This window comes from Capricornis sumatraensis, chromosome 2, assembly GCF_032405125.1.
Source record: "Capricornis sumatraensis isolate serow.1 chromosome 2, serow.2, whole genome shotgun sequence".
NCBI classification, from domain to species: Eukaryota; Metazoa; Chordata; class Mammalia; order Artiodactyla; family Bovidae; genus Capricornis; species Capricornis sumatraensis.
In genome coordinates this window covers 22,346,680-22,366,925 of record NC_091070.1, presented here as the reverse complement: position 1 = coordinate 22,366,925, position 20,246 = coordinate 22,346,680, and the positions used below count along the sequence as shown (strand labels likewise).

At 51.2% G+C, this 20,246-nt stretch overlaps 1 protein-coding gene across 1 annotated transcript; it reads right to left on the bottom strand.

Annotated features, from left to right (window-relative positions):
- Positions 1 to 11,615: 11,615 nt before the first annotated feature.
- ZFP36L1 (ZFP36 ring finger protein like 1) lies at positions 11,616 to 16,658 on the bottom strand. The gene is made up of 2 exons (XM_068964464.1): positions 16,478 to 16,658; positions 11,616 to 14,025 (listed from the first exon to the last, which is right to left on the bottom strand). Exons 1-2 carry the CDS (start codon positions 16,532 to 16,534, stop codon positions 13,066 to 13,068), a joined length of 1,017 nt encoding a protein of 338 aa, XP_068820565.1. The 5' UTR covers positions 16,535 to 16,658; the 3' UTR covers positions 11,616 to 13,065.
- Positions 16,659 to 20,246: the final 3,588 nt, after the last annotated feature.

Below are 20,246 nucleotides of genomic sequence, written 5' to 3'. Positions count from 1 at the left end.
GTGTGTACCACCCAACCAGCAGAGTCTCACCAGGTACTGTCCCCTAATTATCTCAAGCTTGTCTTTTAGTGTATCAGTACACAATACTATCAAAGTACAAAATCCAGTCTTTTTAATTGGTGGTTTCATTAGATGATGCCTTGTCTCCTCAACTAAAATGTAAACTTTCTAAATAAGCATCACATTTTATGTTTTTGAACCATATAGCAACCTTTATGCTATAGTAGCACCCAATGCCTACCTATATGGATCTTCTAGCGGCTCAGTGGTAAACAAACTGCCTGCAATGCAGGAGCTGCAAGAGACATGGGTTCAGTCCCTGGGTTGGGAAGATCCTCTGGAGAAGGAAATGGCAATCCATTGGGGTATTCTTGCCTGGAGAATCCCATGGACAGAGGAGCCTGGCGGGCTACAGTCCACAGAGCCACTAAGACTCAGACATGCATTGACTGCTTCATCACGCAGCAGTGATTTATCATACTTTAGAGTGTAGAAAAAATCTTTTCCAAGTATAGGAAGAAATAGGAATATGTAGGGGAAAGCCCTAAATTTATCTAAAAGGAAAAAATGTCACCTTCTTCCTACCTTCCATGTCAGCCCATGCCAGCCACAGAGCACAATCCTTCAGCAGGGGGGCATTTTAACTTTGTCCTTAAGAGTAGCTTACTTTTAATTTTCTCACCAGTAAAATTGAATCATCCAGGCTTACTAGCCATCTCCAAGAGAGGCCAGAGAGAAGAAAGAATGTGTCCACTATCTCCATTTATAAAGTATTTTTTAAATCAGAACATCAGGTATGTTGCAGCTGAGTGCACTGTTAAGTGGCTAAAATATATCAGCAAAAGAATCTCAATTGTTAATTTATGCCTGGGTTGAACTATCTATATTTAACCTGGCAATTATTTAATTAAACAGTCCATTCCCTTGGGGTCTCCCTGTAGTCCGTGTAATTTGTTAGAATAAAACAACCATTTGCACTTGTATTTACTCTTCCCTTCTCAAGGCTACTTAATTTTTTTTTCTGTTTTAATAGGCCCAGAACCCCTAATAAAAGAAAGTTGAACAAACACTCTGAGAACAGAAGAGTGAATGCAGACACAGAGTACTTGAAATCACAAGGTAGGCCAGCTGGAAAGAGTCTTGAAGATAACCAAATCCAACTCTCTCCGTCTATAGATGAAGCAACGAGACCCAGAAATGTTGGATGACTCACCCAGGGGACCCACAGCCAGCAAGGGAGGCAACACACATCCAAATCCCAGGGCTTACTCCATGCTCACCAACCCGGGACACCAAGACCCCTTCAAATTGCCCCACCCAGGCTCTACAGGAGCCTAATCCCATAGACCAGTGGGCTAGTAGACCTGGAAGTGATAAAACCTAAACCAACAGTAAACTTTTACCTGTTCAGTATTTGCTGTGTGCTTCAGTCATGTCCTACTCTTTGCTACCCTGTGGACTGTACCCCACCACGCTCCTCTGTTCATGGGATTCTACAGGCAAGAATACTGGAGTGGGTTCCCATGACCTCCTCCAGAGGATCTCCCTGACCCAGGGATTGAGCCTGTGTCTCCTGCATTGGTAGGAGATTCTTTACCACTGAGTCACTGGGGAAGCCCCAGTATTTGATGAGTAACTGCTAAATGCCAGGAGATGGAACACTGGAGGAAGAATGATGGACAAGAGTCCAGGTGCCTGGTTTGCCAGTTTTATCTCCAAGTTTAGTGGGGCAATGGCCAATGAATGAAAGAATACATGAACGTGACACTTACAGAAAGTGTCAAGTATTAAAATACCCAACCAGGATGGTACAACAGAGTAGGGAAGAGGGGGCAGCTTCGGACAGGGTGTCCGGGAATCACTCTGCAATGTCCCTGATAAGGGTGGGGGGCAGGAGAACACGGAGGTGAACAGAGGGTGGGTGGTAAGGGCCAGGCTTTGGTTTGAACATTACCAACAGGAAGTTCAGCATCTCTAAAAGCCAGCCCCACTTGTTAAAAGTTCTTTCCTGGACCGAGCTGAAATCTACCTCCCTGGGACTTCAGATATCAGTAACTCGTTCTCACGAGTGTCACAAAAACAAGTCAGCTAAAGAGATGTTAAACAGCATGTTCGGGTGCTAAACACAATCCTCAAATAAGACAGTTGCTTCAATGTTTTAATTTAAAATGGTGTGTTTGGGGAAGTACAACATACCAACGAGATGACTTACATGTTCTCAGCCAACCTCCAGTTCATAAAAGGGTTTCATACCACCACTTCAAAGGAGGTTCAGACTGCCAGCTTCTAGAGTCTTGGACCTGTCCGTGCGAGTCACCTGACATCATCAACGACTCACACCAAGTCCCTTCCATCTAGAACTCCAGCTGGGGCTTTACAGCATCAACACTGCTGCCCCCAGTGCCCCATCGCTCAACATGGCAAAGGACATTGGCTTCATGTGTTCTGCTTTCTAAGATGTTCATGGAATCATAGAACTAAGAACTCATCTGGCCCAACCCCTTTATTTCACAGACAAGGAAATAAAGCCTGGAAATAAGAAGTAATGACTCAGGTCAATCTGTCAGCAAGTTGTAGCCAGGACTTGTCCCCTCCAGGCCCCAAACCAAGCTGGACATGGTGAGGGAGACGCACAAACATGTAACTCCCAACTTTGCTTTGATGTTGGGAGGGACTTCCTATCCTCCAGTGATTTCTAATGCATGTTTAAGAAGAGAAACCCAGCTCCCTATCTCCCTTCTCATGTGGACCCATAGCTAGGGCTCAGCTCCTGCCCCTGGAGGTAGCTTCAATGCCATGACAGGGACACTTTGCCCCATGTTCCCACAGCCTCAAGTAAACCCCACCACCCCAAGGCAGCTCTCTCACCACCAGCCTCCAAAACCACTGCGGACAGCGACTGCAGCCATGAAATTGAAAGACGCTTGCTCCATGGTAGAAAAGCTATGACAAACCTAGACAGCGTATTAAAAAGCAGAGACATCACTTTGCCAACAAAGGTCCATATAGTCAAAGCTATGGTTTTTCCAGTAGTCATGTATGGATATGAGAGTTGGACCATAAAGAAGGCTGAGTACAGAAGAATTGATGCTTTCAAACTGTGGTGCTGGAGAAGACTCTGGAGAGTCCCTTGGACAGCAAGTTCAGAGCACTCAATCCTAGAGAAAATCAACCCTGACTATTCATTAGAAGGACTGGTGCTGAAGCTGAAGTTCCAATACTTTTGGCCACTGATACCAAGAGTCGACTCGTTGGAAAAGACCCTGATGCTGGGAAAGATTGAAGGCAGGAGGAGAAGGGGGTGACAGAAGATGAGATGCCTGGATAGCATCACTGATTCAATGGACATGAGTTTCAGCAAATTCTGGGAGATAGTGAAGGACAGGGAAGTCTGCCATGCTGCATCCATGGGGTGGCAAAGAGTCAGACACAACTGAACGACTGAACAACAGCAACACAGCCCAGAGACCTTCCGAACATCTGGCTACACCCTTAAGGGGTCATGGACAAGTGCTGCTTGGTTTAGGGGGAGGGGGTCCTCCACTGTGCAGAAAAACTAGCTTCCTGCTCCAAACTAAACCAAAAGATGCAGGATGCTGGAAGAGAAGCCAAGGTCAGGGTCAACACTGAAGCTAAAAATACTCTAGCTTCTATCTGAGTCCAAAAAGCTGACTGAACCAATCGCCTGACTGCCCGCAATGCCCTCAGGAAGGACTATAAGCTGAGCACTGAAATGGGAGTCACAGGAGAAGGAAGAGTCCTGAGGATACGGGCCTCCTTGAGCCAGTCAATGAAGCACCAGACCCTGCCCTCCTTCCCCCAGCTTGAGGCAAGCAAGGGAGGGTTTGAGCAGCTGACAGGCAGGACCTCCTTCCTCTGCCCTTGCTGGCTTCTGCTGCTAGCTGGAGCTCTGGGAATGTAGCATTTTTGTCCCTCGGACCCCAACTTTGGCAGGAATAAACGACTCCCTTGGGTGGAAGGGGAATGCTGGAATGCAATTCAATAATATGGGCAGCATCCTTTAGAAAAGAAAGCATCTAAAAAAGAAATACCAACTCCAGCAGCCAGCCAGTGCCTTCCAGAGCGGGCCCCCAAAGCCCCCAGTTTCAGGTAGACAGTAAGGCTGGTAGCTGATTAGACAGTAGTCCTGGGGAGGACTACTGTTAGTCCTGGGGAGGCTCCCACATTCCCCGGGGTCTCTCCATTCCTCATCAGGCTGGACGACAGCAGCCCTCTGAGTGGTCAATATGCCTTCCACCTCCAGCCATGCAGCGACACAGCCGAGGTAAGGATCTGGTTTTCAATCAGCTGCTGCACCTGAGGGTGAGCCCAGCTCCATTACCACCAACAGATCAGACCTCAGACTGCCCCTCGATAAGAGAAGCAGAGGGCTTCCCAGATGGTTCAGTGGTAAAGAACCTGCCTGCCAATGTAGGATACGTAAGAGATGCGGGTTTGATCCCTAGATTGGGAAGATCCCCTGGAGGAGGGCACTCCCTATTCTTGCCTGGAGAATCCCATGGAGAGAGGAGCCTGGTGGGCTACAGTCCAAGGGGTTGCAAAGAGTCAGACACAACTGAGGTAGCTTAGCACTGCACGCACGCAAGAGAGGCAAAAACAAGCCTACCCTTGCTCACGACTCCAACCCCATGGGCTGCAGAGAGGGTAACCAGATGGTATAGACACATCCCAACGAGGGATGAGCTGGGAAGAGACCAGTTCTCCTCCATGACTGTGGGTCTCCAGGGTGAACAAATATCAGAATCCAGACCTGCTGAGTGACCCCAATGCCATCTGACATCTGCCTCCCAAGTCAAGTACGGGGGCTGAGAGCTTGGATGTTGGGGTCACACAGACCCGGGTCCCAGCTTGGTTACGTATGACCAGGTGGTTGTGAATGGAGACTTCTCCCTGAGCCTTTCTTCGTTTGTAAAACGGGTCTAACGATAGTGCCTATTCATAGGTACCATCAGATGGGACCACATGACAGAAGCTGGGCCCAGAGCATGCGTGCTAAGTCTGAGTTGTGTGTAACCTGAATGTGTGGTTTTTCTCATGTAAATGTTAACGAATCACGTACAACACACACACCACATGTGAGTCTGAGACAGGGAATCTAGAGGGTGGGCCAGGGCAGCAAAGCGCGCCAGGCAATGACGCTAAGACATCTCTAGAGAAGGGCTTTCTCACCCCAAGGGCTACATACTGTCTCCACACTCTTAAAACTACCTATGTCCAGGGTCTTCTCACTCCTGAAGCTCCTTTCCCTCCATCTCATCTGATCCTCACCACAGCCCTAGAAGGTGGCCAGGGTGTCCCTGTTTGCAGGAGGAAAACGAGTCTCAGAGAGGTTAAGTGACTAACCTAAGGTCACACAGCTGGAATGTGACTGAGCGGAGCCGCATTAGTGACTGGCTGACAGAACTGGAGTGAGAGAAAAGCAAGCAAGTAAGATGCCTGGTGTCTAAAATGTAGCAAGGCACTAGCTGGCACACTGGAAGGAGCATCTCCTTCAGTTCAGCCCTGCTCGTGTCTGAGCCCAAGCCCATGGGCCCTTCCTGGAGCACGAGGCTGCTGTCCACACACACTGCCTTGGCAGGTCAGCCCTGTAAGAACCCACCCCCAGAGCCTTGGGGTGGCCACATCTACTGGCTGTGCTGGGTGTCTTCCTCTGTCAGGATTCAAGAACATCTTTCCAGAGCCTGGCTGCTGGAACCACTTCCCAAAAGAGTGAAATGGAACAGATTGCAAAGCGGGGTACCATAACGGTCACATGAGGCTTCCGTGCCCTCTTGAGGCCGAGGACCTGGGAAGACAGGCTGGGCCTGGCCCACGGAGGCCTCAAAACGCCCCCTGCCTTAGGAAGAGAAGGGCGGAAACAGTCAGGCCACGCTGGCGAGTCCCTGGACCGCGGCCCCTGGATGCTGGTCTACCCAGCCAAGCTCTCCTCTCTCCAGCCCCTCAGAGCCCAGCCAGGCCCCAGCTAGGCCTCTTTCAACCTCACACAAAACCTGGAAAGCATCAGCCCGCTGACGGAGATTTCTTTAGTCTGGAAAGAGCAACTTTTCTAACACGGATGATCACATTTAGATATTAGCCCACTTGCCCAAGTCTGGATTACTGTATATTTAGTTTTTCTGAAGAAGCATCACCTGTGTACCAATGGCCGCATTAAGTCATTGGCACCTGCGTAGGCTTGAGAACTGATCTGCCAGATTCAAGGCCCACTTCACCTGGGCAGGTTACTCACCTGTTCTGGGCCCATTACCTCCTTCTATAAAAAGAGGATGAGAACAGCACCTGAAGATTTCAGGTTCTTGCTATTTAGAAAAAAAAAAAAAAAGCCGCAATGTATTAAACGCCTATAACAGGCCAGGTACTGAATTTCTTTTTTCTCTTTCTTATATGTGTTTTTTAATATTCACAGTAGCTCTGTTTCTCCTCTTGAGGAGTAGCTTGCATGCAGTAAAGTGCAGAAGTCTTCAGTGTGCAGTTCACTAAACTTTCATGTATTCCTTTAATCAAGTCTCTCTCGGTGTACAGCAGTTTTGCCTGCTTGTGAACTTCTTACACATGAACTCAGATAAAATGTGCTCTTTTGCGGCAGGCTTCTTTCATTCAGCTTTCTGTTTTTGCAGCTCACCCAAGTTGTTGTGTATATACGTGTCATTTAGCCTTTTATATCGCTATATAGTATTCTATTGTTCGCCTCTGCTAGAGTTTATCCATTGAATTAGGTGTTTGTCCTCACCATTACCATCATAATCCCATTTTGCAAATGAGGAAAGAGGGGCCCTTGAGCTGCTTAACTAAGCTTTTAGCCTGAAGTCTCAGAGTGCAGTTGACTCCAAGCAGGAACTTGAATCCAGACTCCTGACTCTAAAACTAAATTGTTACCTGGGCAACAGAGCCTCCCTCCCTCCTGCAGTGCTGGGGTGGGCAGAAATGAACTCTGTCCCACATGGTCATGAGCTCCCTCTTCCCGAAGTACTATTGGGAGTCAGGAGCAGCTACCTGACTGGCTTCCGGTGGTGAGAAAATTGCCTCTCCTTTGGCCATTGCCAATATTTATTTTTCACTATCCCCCTGATAGCGCAGGCACAGTCGTCACTCCCAGCCCTGTACCTTGAGACCCAGCCTCTGCCGATATGTTGAAAGAACTGCAAACACCCTACGTGTGGTGGAGGCAGCCTTGGCCCCCGATCAGCCACTGGCTCTTGTGGGCAAGTGGAGCAATCTCAATCTGGCACGCGAGCAGCCCCTGCCCTACTTCCTCAGAGACTAAGTTCCCACAGTGGTAACTTAGACGTAACCCTTCTAGGCTCCTGGAGAAGTATCATACGTCCTTGGAGGTTTCTCTGTAGGCCAAGCTTTATCCACCGAGAGGTGGGTCATCCTAGGGCCCTCCAGGGCTGATCTGAACTCAAAAAGAGGCCAGGATTCCACCTTGCTTCCCACCTCTCTGAATCCTTGTTTGCTGGCACAGGCCACCTGCAAAGAAAGGGGAGGGCCCTGGCTGGTCACCACTGTCCCTGCCCCCTGAACTCAGGTAGCATTCAGGTCCATCCAGCCAGGTGTGATTAAATGATTGGTTACTGCAGGGAGGGAGACCCTGAGGGAAGAAGGGCACAAGGCCAACTCTGGAGGCAGCCCCAGGCACCCTTTGCTCTGTCAGTCATTAACAGAAGCCACCCCATGACAGGCAAGGAAGGGGAAAGTCCAAGGCGGTAGCCTGCCCCTCCTCCTGGGCACCGTCCTCCAAATGCTCCAATCCAGGGCCCTGTGGGATATGAGATCATGACACCCAGTGGAGGGGGTGTGTGCAGAGTCATCTAATCCAACTGGTCGCCTCTCATGCCCCTGCAAAATCTCCACGAAAGCCAAGGGAGACAGGAACGAACATTGTCAATCTGTTCTGAGGACTATGTGCTGAGGACTATGCCAAAAGCTTCAGTGTCTGAGACATAATAGTGAAACGCAGGCATGGAGCTGGCCTACTTGTGTTCAAATCCTGACACTTCTAACCATGTGACAAATAAGGGAACTTCTCTGCACCCCAGATTCTCCATCTGTAAAGTCGTGGTAGTATTGAAATTCCGCTAAGCAGTCACTATGAGCATTTAATGAGTTAACACACAAAGTTCTCAGACTACCTGGCACTGATGGAGAGCGATCATTGGTATGGTTCGCTTAATCCTCACAGTCACTTCTTAAGACACAGATGGAAAATTCAAGGTTGAGTCATTCACCCAAGGAACAAGCTGGCATAAGTAGAGCTGGGATTTGAACCCAAGTTGAAGGGCTCCAACCTCCATGCCATAAAAACATCTTCCTGCTTTGACCATGTCTGCCCGTAACCAGTGCTTTGTTATGATCCACTTGAATGCAAAACCCGTCTCACATTTGCCTCCCTATTCCTCCTCCCAAAGGTCCTCCTTTCACCAGGGTAACACTGAGGTAGAGCAGGCTCCCAAACTCCTCCCCCAAAGTGAGGCTTCGAGGCCTAAAAAGGTGAATCATTGCTCAGTGGCCAAAAGAGCTCGTGTCTTTGAGCTGCTCCAAAGGAAGAAATTTAACCAAAAGCCAGACCATAAGTTGCAGATCTGATGATGGGAAAGACTGAGGGCAGGAGGAAAAGGGGGCAACAAAGAATGAGATGGTTGGATGGCATCACTGACTTAATGGACATGAGTTTGAGCAAGCTCAAGGACATAGTGAAGGACAGGGAAGCCTGGCGTGCTGCAGTTCACGGGGTTGCAAAGAGCTAGACACAACTGAGCGACTAAACAACAACAAAATGAGTTGCAGGGCCAACAGCCATGGAGGCCCTGCCCAGCCAGGACAGACCTTGCAAAGACCCCCAAAACAGATGCCCCAAGTTCCAGGGCAGGAGGTGAGGAAGTAGGCCTCTTGCCCCAGGAAGCTGGCTGACAAAGGCAGGCCTGGGCTTTCCTGCCCCACCTCCCTCTCTGGAGGCCTTACTTCCCGCTCTCTCTGCATGGCTCTTATCTTTTCTGGCCATAGAGGGGCTCAGGGAGGTTCCCTGCCAGCTCTGGGCTCACACCTCCTTGGACTCCCTGCCAGCCCAGAGCACAGGACTAGGGCTTCTATCGAGGCCTTTCATCACCTACTATCCCGGAAAAAGAATAGGCCTAGAAAGCTTCTGCTATTTCATTTCCCAAGTAGCTTTGGACTTCGGGATCTCGTCTACTTGTAAGTTTATATGGTAGAAAATCAGGTTCTTGTGGTGATTATGCTTGGGCCTGAGTGGGCCTTAGTCCAGCCTGTGTGAGTTTCCCATGGAGACACTGAAGTAGAGTCAAGTCTTGGGGACAGAAAGCTTCCCCAGGCCATAGGGAACCTCCCCTCACCTTTATAGCCAGTGCCTACACTCCAGGATCTCTGGGAATCAATGCTTCCACTCAGGGGACTGACTCCGGTGGAGGAAATTCTGGGCTAGCCAGTGGGTGTGCTCAGCCCCCAGCCAGCGCTCCATGAACTGGGGAATTACAAAGATATCTGCCATATGCTCAACTATGCCTATAGTAAACCAGATCAAGGTGCACAATTATATATGTTTTTGCTCTTAGTCAGAGAGGAAACTCACATGCTGCCACACCACCATCACCACCCACCACACACACATACATGTATTCATTCCCTCTGCAAGGGACAGGAGGCCTAGGTTTACTCCAGACCCCGGGAGGGCTGATTTTCCTCCTTCTTCCACCAGCAGCCCTTGCCCTGGGAGAGGTAATAGTCCCTTTTTTCTACATCCTGGCTCTGTCCCCCAGTAAGCACCTACTGCCAGGAAACAAAATCACAGGAAGCCTAAGGTAGGTCTGCCCCACCTCAAAGACAGCCCTGGGCCAGCTGATGTGTGCTGCAAACCTGTCTTCCTTGGGAGAGGCCCAGTGGAGTCCCAGTGGAAATTCAGCTTACTCTCTAAAACTGAATGCTGGGAAAGATTGAGGGCAGGAGAAGGGGGCAACAGAGGTTAAGATGATAGGATGGCATCTTTGACTCAACAGACATGAATTTGAACAAGCTCCAGAAGATGGTCAAGGACAAGGAAGCCCAACATGCTGCAGTCCATGGGGTCGCAGTCAGACACGACTAAATGACTGGGCAATCACAACAGCAACCCAAAAACTTACAGAGTGCAAGGAACTGAAGGCAGCTAAGCCTCAGATATCCCTGCCTCCTCAGATAGAAATCCTCCCAAGAACCAGACTGAGATTTCAGGATGCAGCCTCTCTGGCAGGCAAAACATCCCCTCTAAGTGGCCATCTAACAATGGCTGAGGTTCCTCTAGCCAAGGAGACCTCATCCTTTCCAAGATGACCACCTGCCTATCCTGCGTGGCATCAGGGATGCAACAAAGATGAAGGTGGTGGGAACTGATGACTTCCCATTACACAGGCCATTTTCATGCCTCTTCCCTTTAACAGCCTTCCAAATATAGAAGCACATGTTGAGTCCAAATGAAACCACCTTTGCCCCTAGTGCCCTGTGACTGAGCCCCTCACCACCCTGAAAACCCATGAGTCTACAGTGGTTCATCATACCCACCCCACACAGGTGTTAAGAGGCTAGGGCTTCAGGTCCTTCTCCTGCAGGGAAAAACAAGCCTAGAGGGAATTCCTGGCTGTCCAGTGATTAGGACTCCACACTCCCAATGCAAGGGTGTGGGTTTGACCCCTAGTCTAGGAACTAAGATTGCATGTGCCAGGTGGCACAGCCAAAAATAAAAAAAAAGGCTGGAAGCGCCCAAATAAAAGAACAAATCCAGGTTTGCTGGAGTGCCATGTGCTACATCCCCCTCTTATCATTTCAGCACCCCAAACATTAGGACCACAGACTAAGCAGGGAAGACTGGAAGCCCCCATGCCTCAGGTCTCCAGAAGAACCTTTGAGGCTACAGCGTGGATAAGGCTGGCCCCTAGTCAACAACCAACAACTGGGCAGGTTAATACAAATACAGGCTGCTTTGCAATCAACCCCCACACCATCCCCTCTAAGCTCAACAGACTTCCAACCTCAACAAAAGGAACCAGCCACTGGTTTAGCTGTTAAAGACTAGAAGAAATCAACCAGGGCCCTTCTCCCCTCCTCCCCTTCCTAGCACCCACCTCGTCTACAAAGGACAAGCCTACAGGCACAGTAAAACCAAAGCAAGCAAAACCAGCTTCACCATCGATGTTTCTTGAAAAAAATGGGTTTATTGATTTTTAAACTGCAAATAGTCGTTACAAAAAGTTTTTTTTTTAAATAAATTCACACAAAGAAAGAGAAATAGAAAGCGACGGTAGTGACCAGCAAGAGGAATAATAATTACATTCATCTTAATGTGTGGTGTGCCAGTTCTGTTTGTATTAACATTGGAAAACTCCAAAACCTGGAATCCAGAACCTCAAATCTGCAATCGGAATGTCTTAAGATGGGCACGTGGAAGTCAAAGGGTTTCTTTTTTTTTTTTCCCTTTTAGAAGCTATACATAAAAAGTTGTTTTCCTTCTGTACTGTCACAGAACTTTTACATACATTCTCAGTCCTAGTTGTGAAAGGCCAAAAGAGAAAGAAACTCAATTTGCAGTCCAACACAAAGGGGGGAAATTTCTAAAATAAATAATCCAACAGTTTTTTGCATTTTTTTAAATTAATTTTTCATTTTTTTAAAATAAAATAACCAAAAAAAAGTGTAAAGTTACAAAAAATGTCGTTGAAGAATAATATATTAAAACTGTGGAAAAAAAGGAAAAAGACACGTCACAAAATTTTAAGATTAATATGAAGATCATAATTTAACATAAAAGAATATATTCTATGGATTTGTCATCCCGATAAATATGAACAAAATTAACAAAAAAAAAGCATAGTTTGGCAATAAATACGTTTTGATAAGTTAAATAAGCTTTTTTATATTGATGTGCAGTGACAAGCAAAATTTTTGCTCTCCAATTTCTGAAAGTTATATGAAGTTTAAAACCCAGGGAAAAAAGCATGGCGTGAGTGCTCTAAGGATAGACCTACGGTATTCTAGAGCAAAAACCATTAAAGCTACTTCTACAGGAAATCGTTTTACACAGATATTGTATGTGGAATGAATACCATTAACTGCTCACCCCTTACATGTTTTTTTTTTAAGCTTTTCTCTCTTTTTGTTGTTATTTTTTAAGATGTCACATATGAACTGGGGAACTTTAGCACCAAAATCAAGTCTCTCATAGTCCATCTAGCTTCCCCTTCCTCCCCACTTAAAAAAGAAAAAAATTAAATCACAAAGTCCCACTTATGTCACAATCTTCATCCGCTTTTGCAGTCTTCCTTCCTGCAGACCTACACGAACCCAGGCAAGATTAGTCAACAGAGGTTCAGGTCGGGAAGAAAAAAGGTTTTGAATGTCAAGACAGGTTTCCCCAAAAACCCAAGTCTGGCAACAATTCTCCCGAGGGGGGCGTGGGGGCTACCAGGGAGAGGGAGGGAAGAAGTGTGTGGGAGATTGAAATTAAGGAAAGGTGCAATTGTGTTGCCAGTGGAGGGAGCTGCTGGTTCTACATGCCCCCCCCACCTCCCCCTCCCCCTGGGCAGAGGCTCTGGGGAGGCCCACGGGTGCCCTCTGGCGCTGAAGAGGTAATGTAGTCACAGTGACAAAGTTAGATTACAAGGCACTAAGTTGCTTCTGTAAACTGTTACTGCTTTTTCTTTTGTGATTTGGCACTTAAGGCTTAAGCCAGGGCAGGGGGTAAAAAAAAAGAAAGGCATCTACTGACAAATATGGGACTTGTCTGTTATGCATGGTTAAGTGGGCTATAAAAATCGAGGGGGTTCAAGCCAGAGGAAGCTACTGACAAACTGACTTGTCCTTGTGTTGGGGGCTGGGGTGTAAAGAGGGGAGAGGGAGGGGGCATTCCAAGGTTCTGGGGGAAAGGGGTTGAGCTTAACCTTGTTAATGTAGGGGTTTGTCAGGAATCAGAAGGGGAGGGACATAAGGGTAGGGGATGTGGGGAGGGGATGAGGGGGTGGGGGAGGGGAGTAGGCAGGGGGGGTCCCTCCCTACCCTGGTTTAGTCATCTGAGATGGAAAGTCTGCTGAAAATGGGCAGGCGTCTTGAGTTGTCCAAAGTAGGGGAGTCTGAGCCACTGTGGCTGCTGCTGGAGCTGCTCAGGTAGCCCTCCTGGTCCGAGAGAGAATCCTGAGGGCTGGGGGGAGAGTCAAACATGTGAGGGGACTCAGACATGGGCCGGAAGAGGAAGGTGGTCGGGGAGCCACCCCCGGGCAGCCCCATGCTAGGGGCAAAGAGGCTCGCCAGCTCCTGGCTGGAGAAGGCAAAGGGGTTATTGGTGCCATCGGGGAGGGTGGGTGAGCCCAGGAGGTCATCGGCGCTCAGGATGGGGGGTGGGGTGATGGATGTGGGGCTGTCCAGCAGCCCCGTGGCAGCGGCGGTGGCGGCGGCACTGGGAAACCCAGCAAAGCTAAAGCTATGCTGGAGGCGGGGACGGTCAGCAGAGAGGTCCCGGGCCCCGGCCAGGGCACGGCGCTCCTCGGCGTTGTGGATGAAGTGGCAGCGGGGCCCGTACGGGCAGAAGCCGATGGTGTGGAAGGTGCGGCATAGCTCCGTCTTGTACTTGGGGTGGCGGGTCAGGCTTCGGAGCTCGTGGATGCCGTGGGCGAACTGGCACTTGTCGCCGTACTTACAGGCTCCGTTCTCCTCGAAGGGGCGGCACAGCTCCGTCTTGTAGCGGCTGGAGTTGACCTGGCCGCTTCCCGGCTGCTTCTGGGGGGGCAGCAGCCGCTCGCCCCCTTCTGAGAAAGAGCGGTCTCGGAAGCGGCTGTCCCGAGAGCTCAGAGCTGGGGCTGGCTCACCCTTGAGGCTGCTGAGGAGCTGGTTCTGGTGGAATTTGGAGCTGGGCAGAGTGACCGAGTGCCTCCGGGGAAAGCCCCCGCCGGCAGGGGTGCCCACCGCCTTCCTGTCCAGCAGGCAACCCCCGGCACTGGGAGTACTGTAGTTGAGCATCTTGTTACCCTGGAGGGGAAAGAGAGGAGAGAGACTGTGGTTAGCGGCAAAGGCCATCCACCAGGCCCAAGAAGAGTACCCCCTAAGGGCAGCCCCCTGCACGATCAGAAATGCTCCCTCTCTCTCAAAGGAACTCACCATCCTCACCTCTCCCCTGGCAAGCCCCTTCCTCCTCTTTCTCCCATTCCCCAGAGGGTTTACTTTGGTCCCAGGCAGAAGAAACCACAAAAATCCTGGCCTATGTGAGACATTGTTTCACACATGCACCTACTCCATGCCAATCCCCGGATCCCTGGAATGCACCGTCATATCCTGTCCCCAAAGCTACCACTTTCATCCAGAAAATCCAACTTCACCTTCCTCAGTTGAAAATATCTCACACAACTCACAAACTCTCATTTCCCACCCTCCTAACAAAAAAAGGTAAACCGCAGGAGACTATGGGCTAGGTCTCCTTTCAATCAGTCCCTGCTTAACTGACTACCCCCGCCCCCCACACACAAACACACAGCCTGGCCGAAGACTCTCAACTTCCTCCTTCAGAAGCGATCTATTGCTTTGGCAACAGGTTTCCAGACTGCCTTCACTTTACCTTGCTGCTGAGAGGGGAGAGGGAGGAGCTAGAGGAGAAATCCCTGATGGGGGCGGCGGGGGAGGGGGCGGCTACGGGGAGAGGGATGTGATCCCTGAATACAAAACTCCCATGCTCCCAGAAGGGGAGACTTCTACAATGATCTCTCCCACCATTCACTGCGCACCCCACCCCCTCCGCTGAGAGGATGCCTTTGCAGTTAGTCTCCTGGCTGCAAGAGCAGGCTTGGATAAGAGCGCCAGTGTTTAATCTTTAACGCAAAGCTGCAGGTGGGAAGGAAAAGGAAAGCACCAAATCCCCCCAGCCTCCTCCCAGTCAATAATGGACGTGGGGGAGGTGGGGCGGGGGGCAGAGGCACCACAGGCAGGTCTCTGTTCCAATGGGACTCAATTCACCTGCCCAACCTGTACCCAAGATTTGGAAAGGGTGTGAGCAGGGGACCTGGGAGTTGGCTTCCAGGCCCATGTGGGTGTCATTGTGCAAATTCTAAAGTTGGCCCCTTAGGATCAGCTGCGGGGGATCGGGAATCGGTAACAGCAACCACCCCTGGAGCGGATTACAGGAACCAAGTGGAGAGCCAGTTCCCAACAATGAGGTTCATTTAAAAAGTCCTGAGGGGGGAGGGAGCAAGAGAAAGAGAAATAGATCAAAGAGCTAGAGAGCCGCGAAAAGAAGGAAGAAGTGCCGGCTAGCTCAGGCAGCCGCCAGAGCAACTGAAGTTTGGAAAAGCACAGGGAGGGAAGGAAACTGAAATTCAAACTTTTTGATGTTGCTCTTCAGCTCCAGGGTGTCCCTGCACCCCAACCCTGCAGCCCTGGGGCCCTGGCAGCTGCACCGACTGGAGAAGCAAGCTAGGAAAAGACAGCAACATGACTCGACGTGTTTAAAAGAAGGCAAAACACTTTAGCAATTAAAAGTAGCCAAGCAGCTTCTCTCTTTCAAACTGGGGAGAAGGGGCGAAAAAAAAATTTAACATCCACATGCTTCTGTTATATACCCTTAAACTGCACTTCTGGAATAAATATTTCGGATTTAAAACTCGCCTTTTTCCACACCGGCTGGCAAGCTATACGACTTAAGGAGGCCCTCATTAAATCCTTCCTCGCCAAGACCCTAGAGTTCAGACGGGCATTTTGTCGTCGTGTCTCCCCCACCGCCCCCCCTCAATCCCGTCCATATCCACGAATCTCATTTTCTCAGAAAAGAGGAAAGCGGGTGAACCCGAGTGCCACTTTTACCCCCAAAGTTTGCAGCACGATCGGCTATCACAAGAGGAAGCCTGTCGAGCTGGGGCGAACTGAAGTCCCAATGCAAACTCGTTTGACAACATCCTTTGAATCACAACTCTTGGCCTTTTTCTCGCAGATCCCCAGCCTCTCCAGAACAGAGGGGGAAATCACCCAGCAAAACATCATCCCGAGATTCTCCTTCCCGAGGGACCCGCACCTCCCGACCTGCAGTCCGGCAAAGTGGCTGGAGAGACTCGAACTCCCTCCCGGGAGCGGCGACACCCGAAACGCAGCGGACAAGCGAAGCCGGGCTCAAGAGTGGCACGTCACGGACGAAAAGAATTGCCGAAAAACTGCCCCAATCCCAAACACTGCCCAGGGCAGCCCCCACGCACACTGCGCCCCTAAAACTCTGGTCTCTGGATTCCCAGGTAATCCCCGCCAGAACAGTTGAAACGCAAAGGGTGGGGAGGAGAAAGCCAAATTCCTTCAAACTGGGGAGAAAAGTGAGGCGGAAAAAACAACCATCTCGCCTCTTTCTCTCCCCCACCCCTGCCTGTCCAGACCTAAACTTTTGGAGATTCTTTTTGAGGACAAAAGAAAAAAGACTTTGAAAAGCAAGCGCTGCGCCCCACTTTACCTTGCATAAAACTTCGCTCAAGTCGAAGATGGTGGCAGACACGAGGGTGGTGGTCATCTTGGGCGCTCGCGCGGGGCAGGGACGAGGGTCTGGTGTGTCGCGAAGGTCCCGGTGCGGGGAAGGCGCAGCCTCCGGCTCTCCGGTCAGGAGTCCCACACGCCTGCTCCCGGCGCCCCTCGGCCTTTCCGACTCTCCGGAGCTGCGGCGCGCGAAGCCCAATTTATATAAGTTTCAGATTTGGTGGGCCGGAGGGGGAGGAGGAGCTTTAAACTTATTTAAATGAGGAAGAGAAGAAAAAAAAGTTGATTGACACTGAAGTTGAATCAGCCATGCGGTCAAACTCGGGGGAAAAAAAAAAAAAAGAAACTTTCAAAAGGAAGAGGGGGGAGGGGAGACGAGGAAAGAAGGCGAAGAGGGGAAAAAAAAAAAACCCACTGCGAGCCGCGCACAACTTTTTTTTTTTCTTAAAGAGGAAAACTTTCGAGTCCGCTCGCCTGTCTACCTCGGGCTGCCGGCGCCCCTTTCTGGGGCCGCGCGCGGCGCGGGGGGTGGGGAAGGGGCGCCCCCCTTTTGTCAGCCTGCGAGCGCTGCTCTGTGACATCACTCATTCCACACTCTTCGGGGTTCTTGTTGTTGTGTTGTTATTTTTCTTTTCTTTTTTTTTTTTTTTTTGGTAGGGCAGGAAGGCGGGCTCGACTTTCTCTTTTTGCTAGCGGGAGCAGAAGCCCGTCCTAAGCGCCCGGTTTCCATCTTGTGCCGATCTCCCTTGAAACTTCTCTAAGTTCCCGCACAACTTCACTCTTTCCCCGGGATCTTTTCAGCCCTTGGTTCCCCTCCGCAAATTCCACGGGGAGAGGAAACTGGAAATAAGGGGGGCACAGAGCATTCACGTCTAGGGTTTTGTTTATTCAGGGGTGGGGGTGAGGGACAAGGATTAAGGAGGTTCCCCCCCAAAACACACACACACACACACACCCTGGAGGACCGGGCCTGGCGACGGCGAGCACCAAGCGATTTCGCGCGCCGCTCGCGTCTACACTGGCGTTCGCTGTGCAGCGGACACCCTCCAAGTCTGGGCCCGGGCGGGGGCGGGCGGGGTGGTGGGGGTGCTCCACGAAAAAGACCCCCGCCCGGGCTGTTTGTTTTCACAGGCCTGGGAGTGGTATTTATTGCACGCAGCAATCTTTAAATAGTTTTCTAAAACAAACCTGAATCCTCACGAACGCCCTTCTGCCCACCCCCGAAAAAAAATCACCCAGCAACGCACAACTTGCCCCGCGCTCTGAACCACAGGCTGCGCCCGAAACTCCCTAAGCAACACGTATACACACCACAGACGCTGGAACCAAAAAAAAAAAAAGTTACTTTGGTAAGAATGAAGATACAAAGATGGGGGGCGGCGACACTTACTGTTGCTTCTCCCCCGCCCTCACGGGAATGGAACATATGGCTTGTCACACTGCGCTGTTTTGGCGGGATGGGGGGAGGGGGGCATGGGATCCTCGAAACCGAAAGGCCTCGAGTTGGCAATTACTCTTCTGAAAATTGGAAAGTATATATTTATTTACTGTTTGTCCGGACACCCCTCCACCCACCCCAATAAAAAGTTGCGAATGCGTCCCCCACAGACCGAGGTGGAAACCGCGGGGCCGCGTTTCTTTCCTATTTCCCCGCGTGCCCGGCCGCCTCCTCAGCCCTCGCACGTTTCTTCCCAGCACTCGAGGCCGCCGGGTCTGTTATGAAACCCCGTGCGCTGAGTGGCTAAGAGCGGGTTCCATTGCGATGTAATTAGGTCACCCCATTATGAGCACGTTTCTTTGAAAAGGTCCGGGCGGGCGGAGCAGAGCGCTGGAGTCGCATTCTCGCCGCCGCCACCACCACACACATATTTTTTACTGTATTTCTTATTTATTTGTCGGCCTCCGAGCAAACCCGGAAACCTTCCAAATCACAACTGTTTTAGGGACCTGTTGTCTTTTTTTTCCATCTTCACGAAACACACCACCTTTGCTGCAGCCATGAACCGATGTATGTGGTCCCCAGTCCGCTCTGCTTTTGTTTGTCCCCTGTGACTTAAATTAATGGCCCCCATTTTTAACCTGGCCGCTGCCCCCTTGCTTTTCTTCTTTTGGTGTCTTCTTTTGCCTGTTGCTTCCCTCCCCCTGCTCCCATTTTTCAGCTTTTCTTGAAATCTGGCAAGCGCCAGAAGGGGAAATAACTTCCATCCACCTTAATTTAAATCATTCAAATGTAGGTTTCTTTCTTAAAGGGCTGTTTGCTCTCTCTCGTCCCCGCTTCGAGGAGGGGGGTGGGGGGAGCGGTTTCGTGCAGTTTCTTAGTGATGAGGTAATGAGTTCCAGATTTCAGGACAGAATAGGGTGCGCGTTAAAACCACAAGGTTAGTCTGCGTCCTGATGTGAAGCTATTTCAGTTTTCTATACCCCCACTCTCCCCGCAAGACAAAAAAAAAGAAAAGGGCCCATTGGTCTTTAAATCTGGAGGGTTCGCGAAGCTCTGCCCGGGGCGGGCGGGGGGGGGGGACGGGGGAGGGGCGGAGAAGCGGGGGTGGAGAGTCAGGGGGCAGGGGCCGGGAGCGGGCGCGGCCCAGGGCCAGTCCCGACCCGCACCCAGGGCCCCCTCCTCCAGGTGGCGCCTCTTACCTCCCCCCACAACCCCCGCGACTGCGGGACCCGCCAAAAGCACCATGACGGGGCCTTGGCTCCGCGGGCTAGCTAAAAAGTCTTCCACTCCCCACCACCCCCCCGCCAAAAGAAGGCCGATTCCTCGAATTTCCTTCGGTTCCCAACTCCTGGAGGGCGCTCCCCTCCCCCGCTCCCAGGGGCGCGGGCTCCGCGGGCGGCGTCCAGCCCGGCCCGCTCGCTCCGGAGTTGTTTACCGGCCCCACCGACCGACCGGGTTTGTTCCAACTCCCAGAGCCTGTCTCTATAATTAAACTTTTTTTTAATTGTCGGGTTGCAACGTCATTTCGGGGACTTTCCAAGGGTGAGGGAGCCGGCCTCCTTAACCCTTCGCTGACCTGGCATCCGAGCCGCGGCGGACCGGGGAGCAGCGTCCCGCCGGGCGGAGGAGGGACAGAGCCGGCCTGCGCGCCCCCTCGACCCCGCGCCCCGTACGTGCTCGGCAGGTGCCGGGTGTTGGGAGAACGGCAGCCAGCCGCGACCCGGGCCGGAAGCCCGACGGGAGGCGTGCGCGGCCCTCCTCCGCCGCCTGCGCTCAGCCCTCGGGTTCCTCGCCCGCGCCCGGCCCAGAGCCGCCGCCCAGTCACCTGCACTACCTTTTCCGACCGGGAGGCGACGGGCCAGTTTGCTGTCCTGGGCCCGACATCCGGGCCCTCCCGCTCACACGGAGCCAGTCGCCTAAGCGAGGAGGGGCTAGCCAGGTATTTTCGGCCTGGGGGGTTTTAGGTTTTACGAAAAGAGGAAAGTGAAAGTCCTCAGAATTAGGGAATCACGACGGACAAACTCCTTCGGCCAGTTTGGGCGCACCTTGAGGCAGGTGAGAGTGTGGGGCGACGGGCTGCTGCGATGTTGCGCTTCTTTCCCAGCGTCAAGTCATTTGCAAAAAAAAAGCCCAAATTCTCAGATCAGACCCCGCGCTTCCCTCCCAACCTCTGCTAGCTGAGACCCTAGGACAACAGCTAGATTCCCGGATTAGAGAGAGGGAGGAAGGGACAAGTGCTGTTGCAGAGTTACCTGGTTCAGATTCGCGTGTGGAATGCAGGTTCCCCTGCCTTGGTTCCAGGCCCACT